The sequence below is a fragment of the Agrilus planipennis genome, unplaced genomic scaffold (genome assembly GCF_000699045.2).
Source record: "Agrilus planipennis isolate EAB-ADULT unplaced genomic scaffold, Apla_2.0 scaffold1481, whole genome shotgun sequence".
NCBI lineage: Eukaryota > Metazoa > Arthropoda > Insecta > Coleoptera > Buprestidae > Agrilus > Agrilus planipennis.
In genome coordinates this window covers 1-5,532 of record NW_020440133.1, presented here as the reverse complement: position 1 = coordinate 5,532, position 5,532 = coordinate 1, and the positions used below count along the sequence as shown (strand labels likewise).

Genomic DNA, 5,532 nt, shown 5'->3' with positions numbered 1-5,532 from the left:
AAACAAATACACTTCATTTTCTTTATTATTGTGTTTCTAGAGGATTTTAAACTTGTTTTTGGGACTTATATCAGCCAAATGTGTATTTCAAAAGGTAGTCAACTTTTGGTTTCATTACCTAAAAATTCAATAAAAAATTGAAAACTTTTCTTGACTGCAAAAAATTACAGACCTTGATATAAAACTATAACGCCATAATTTTTTCAGATTCTTTGAAGTTAAATTGTGTACAGGCCTGACGCTGGAAGCTGGCGGAAATTTTAAAATGGCCTGGATGCGCGGTGGCAAAAGTAGGCAGTTTTATGTATAAAGCTTTAGATGAAAGCTTATTTGTGTATCGGTTTCGAGTGACTTACCCAAATAGGTCATAAATGGGCAAATACCTGCGCGACCGTTCGCCAGCTTCCTTCGTCCGGCCTGTACCTATATTTCTTTCAATTTAGAAAGGGGCTAAAAACTTAGCAAGGACTATATTTCAATATGGCCTTTTAAAAGCCCATTAAGATATTTACGTTCCTTTAGAGGCCGATTTTGATCTCTTACCCTGCTATACCTTTTTTTAAAATACAAATTTATTTTGGTTTACAAATTAATTTTTTTTTCGAACGGGCCTGTGGTTTTGCAAAAGTATTTATATAAATACAGTTTAAACGGGTCTACATAAACGTTAGACTTGCCGATGATTAACGTAAATAATGTCGACAAAACGCAATTAGGGAGCCTAATCCATGCATCAATCGGATCGAATCGAATAGTAAGGGATACGGTATTTGTGTTTGTGTGCGTATCCAGGACGATCAGCTACACATTATTAAACCAGCAGTAGTAACGGTGGCGGTAATAAGGTTCTTCCCCGTTCTTTTGTTCGGAACAACAATGGACGAAATAAATGACATACGCATGGTGACTCTAATGCCATCTATTAATAAATTACGTACAGTACACCCCAGGGTCCTGCGGGATCCTAGTCGACACGCTAAACAATTGTATACCGTTATTACCCAGCTAATAACATCTATTTGTTTTGTAATTGCGTAATTATTAACGATTTGACCTTTTACATTTGACATAATCATATCGTAAAACAAAAAATTATTTATTAAACTGCAATAAAATCGTATGCAGGACTGTTGAATTTTATTTTATAAACTTGGTCAAACCCATTATCTATTTGTATAAGAGATGTCTCACGTACTTTATACCGTCTGTCCTTTTTTTAAAAAGGAAAATTGAAAAAAGAAATTAGTTCGACCCTCAGTTATTGTCTGGCGGTTTCCGATGATCCAAAATTCTGTTGCTTAAATCAAATCGATCCATAATACTTAAATACCGTCTGCCCATAAAATAGGCAGGTTATATTTATCAGCGAGATGATATAAACTACGAGGCAGACATGTTTATTTGTTATACCTTATACGGCTTCGATATCAATTTCAACTTTCCAAAATTTTGACGATCGACGGAATGTGTAATCATGACGAGATCGTCGAGTTTTTGACGAATTCAAACCGACACCAATACGATTACAATATATCAAAGTGTATGTCACCTGGTTTGCGATGTAGTCATGATGAGATCATTGAATTTTTGACTAATTCAAACCGATACCAAAGTTATTAGAATATACCAAACGATCTGCCTTCTAATTTAGGGTTAGGGATCGTCGAATTTCTGACGAATTCAAACCAATACCAATACGATTACAATATACCAAACTGTATGTCACTTGATTTGTGGTGTAGTCATGACGAGATCATTGAATTTTTGACTAATTCAAACCGATACCAAAGTTATTACAATATACCAAACGATCTGCCTTCTAATTTAGGGTTCGGGATCGTCGAATTTCTGACGAATTCAAACCAATACCAATACGATTACAATATACCAAACTGTATGTCACTTGATTTGTGGTGTAGTCATGACGAGATCATTGAATTTTTAACGAATTCAAACTGATACGGAAACTATGACAATATACCAAATTGTCTGGTTCCTGATTTATGGTGTAATCATGAGGAGATCGTCGAATTTTTGACAAATTGACATCCATACTGAAACCAAACTGTCTACCTCCTGTTAATACTATCGGCAGACGGTATGGTCATTACGAGATACACAATTTTATTTCATTTGATTCAAGCATCAAAAATTGGATCTTTGGAAAAAATAGGCAAAAAACTCTGCACGTTTTATTATTAGATAATACTTGTGCATTACACTCTAGTTATGTCTTTTTATCGTAATCATAAATTATTTATAATAAAATTCTACACATGTGTAAAAACGAAAAGAAATTGTAAATATGTATTGATTCCCATAATCAGTTTACAGCATTCTAGTCCAGATTCTTCTTACTACACTTGGATACTTAACAACTTCACCCCCGTTCATCTTCTCTAATTTGAGTACAATTGGAAATATCTCATCAAGATACTTCTTAAACTGCTTGTCGATAACTTCTGACGGTTTCGCATAGAGCGGTCTCTGATTCAGTAAAGATTTGTGGTAAAAACCGAAATTTTTCCTTTTAAAAACGCGCATGTCTCGCTCGTATGGCCATTTCAGTCTTTGCTTAACTCTTCTACACCATTCCGTTAAAAATTTGGGCCTATTACCCGCGTAACACAAATTCAATATCTCATAGATCCTTCTACACTGTTGAAAGCATATCTTGTACCTGTTTTCGGCACTTTCGGCGGTATTTCTACAAAACGTGTGCTTCAACACGTACAAATTGCTAAATTGGTAAAGTTCACACAACAGGTTACAGTCCACAATGTCCCTCATCCGTTGGAATCCCAGGGATGGATCTTCCACTGTTATGTCTGCGATATTTTGTCGTTCCCAAAATGTTCTATACACTGCTTTGAGAAGTCTTGTTCCCAATCCTGCCCTTTGATGTGAAGGCAGAATCAGGAATTGCGAAATTCGTGCTCTTATCTTTCCAGGATGTTTGTAGAACTGATAGATCGTGCAAAATCCCACTGGATAATATTCACGATTTCTGTACTCGTACAGGTAGAAGATCAACCACTTGGGATCACTGAGATCTATGAAACTCGCGGCATCAATGTACCAAACTATAACACTCTGGAATCTTTGATGTAAATCCCGAAAATCCGGGTCGTTTGTATCAATTTCTGTAATTTTGAAGTCGCATCTTCCTCGGCCAGCTATATTTTTTCGAAAACTCTCTCGAACGACTCCTAGCAACTTAGAGTTCTGTTTTTGCATTTTTGTTACGAATTTTTTCTTATCTTTAGTATATCCCTTCGGTAACCAAGGACTCAGCATCTTCTCTATGTTGTCTGCTTTTGTATGAGCGTCTTCTTTCACTTTCTTCAAATATCGAATGTCGAGTAAACAGTTCATCGTGAGTGCGTTGTAGTAAATATCGACGGACAAACTGCGATATCCGAATATTGTTTCGTCGGAATTGTACACTTGGTGGCAATGGGTTGGCTTGTAACTGGGCAAGTCACGTTGCGCGACGTCGTCCACAGAGTACACAAATCTAATATGAGTCGCGTTAACCCCATTGCACGTGAAATAGCGTGACACGTTTTTATCCCCGCTTTCCTTTTTCATGGTCTTTCGGTTGTTGATAAAGAAATAGTGACTTCAAACTGTACGCCGAAAATGGATTTTTGCAGCAGCAGTGACATTTCGAACTCATTACGAATGAGGTTATGTTTGTCAGTTACTTTGTTTGTCATCACGTTTACATGATAGTTATTGTAATTGCAAGTTTATAACATTACGGATCATGCCGAACATGCTTTTGCGGTTATTGTGTAAGGATTGGTGTTTTATGAACGCTAGTAGTAGTGTGAAAAAATTATTGCCCAAACATTAATCTAGCATATTAAGGTAAGCAATAAGACGATTTATTTAAGGTTTAGCTGTCAAAAATATATGGGTATTTTTGAAAGGTACTTTTATTTGATTTGTACACACATGTATAAAACATAATTCGCGAAATAATCGTATATATCAATTAACTAGGTTTTCCCCGCGGCTTCGCTCGCAGAAATTAATATTCTTTCTCCGTAAAACCTTTTANTTAAAATGTGATACTAAAATCATCACTTCTTCTGAAAATGCCCGCTGGTAGGGTTAAACACTTGCCATGATTGAAAAAATATTCAGTGGTTTGTGAATTATTTAATTAATTATTTTAATATTCAATATGAATCTCGAATTCCATAAATTAAAGGCTGAAACAATTAATTATTCGTAGAAACTATTGTTTAGTTTCATATACAAAATTGAAACATGTCATATTAACTCTAAAATTCTCCAAAAATTATCTCTGAGCAACCCAAAAGTTTAAGTTTTTTCCCAGTTTGAATAATGTCAGGGTCTGGCCTTTTTTGTCTCAACTTACCTATAATTAGGTACGCCACTGGTTTTGAACAAATTTTTGTATAGATACGTCAGTGTGGCAGGCAGCAAGTAGCATGAGTTATACAGTAAGTTGGTTGCCAAAGCTTACCCATCTTACGCTAGATGACTTCAAAAGGTGAATAAAGCTTGTAGGATATCGTCGAGCACTTGGTTAAACATTCGCTGATCCGAAAGAGAATAACGACGTGAGTGGCAACAAATGTACGAACAGGTGCCTATTTATGTAGGTTTAGCATTTTGGGGTGTGTCGATGAGGGTGCATTCCTTACACGTTATCGGGGAAAAAAGGGCGAACGGTTGTCCGCTATTCCGCTGTACGACACGACGTCCTGTCGGTAAATGTCGAATCTGATTAGAAATTATACTGTTGTCCTGATCACGTTGACATGCAATTAATACTGTTTAAATAGCAGAAAAAGAAGGCAGAGGGAGGGAAGAAAGAAGCCGTGAGTAATTAATTGAAATGAATTCTTTCCGATTTTACGTTACACTGAATGCTATATTCGCATTTCTAAAAATTTTGTGGTCCATCGAGCCGAACATCTATCATGTTCGTGGGTTTAACAAAATTAACTTCTAGGATTGATAACGACAAAAACTATTACTTTTGAAAATTCAGGATGGAAGGACAAATAAAAATATAAAACAAACTATTGCGCAGGGTCGAATCGCCTTCAACAGAAAGAATTAAGTCACTTCTATGCCCGCGAACGGTTAATTTATATAGAAATTCGAAAATGACTGTTGAAGGTGTTTGGAACACGTTCTGTACGGGTGCAAAACGTAGATGTGGTGGAAAAGAAAAGGTTAAAAGCATTCAAAATGTGGTCTTACGGAAAAATGAGATATTATTAGAAGAGTAAGAAAACAATAGGCAGGATAGGTTGGTAGGACACCTTCTCAGGTAAGAAGGGCTAGTTAAAGACATATTAGAAGCAGAAAGAGGAGTTAAGAGGAGTAGAAGTAGATCTAGATTAAATTACTCTTCACAAATAGTTAAGGATATGTGATGTTCTAGTGTCAGGGAAATGTCAAAATTAGCTCAGGATAGAAAGTTGTGGAGATCCGTATTAGTAAGGTGGCCATATTTTTTTATTTCAAATCCGGGACAGGGTAGTTAAG

General features: G+C 36.1%; 1 protein-coding gene across 1 annotated transcript; it reads right to left on the bottom strand.

The window, feature by feature from the left end:
• Positions 1–2,371: 2,371 nt before the first annotated feature.
• LOC112906035 (histone acetyltransferase type B catalytic subunit-like) lies at positions 2,372–3,591 on the bottom strand (the record flags this gene model as incomplete). Its single annotated transcript, XM_025979603.1, has 2 exons — positions 2,681–3,591; positions 2,372–2,584 (listed from the first exon to the last, which is right to left on the bottom strand). Coding segments are annotated over exons 1-2 (1,124 nt in total), but the record flags the coding sequence as incomplete, so codon positions are not given.
• Positions 3,592–5,532: the final 1,941 nt, after the last annotated feature.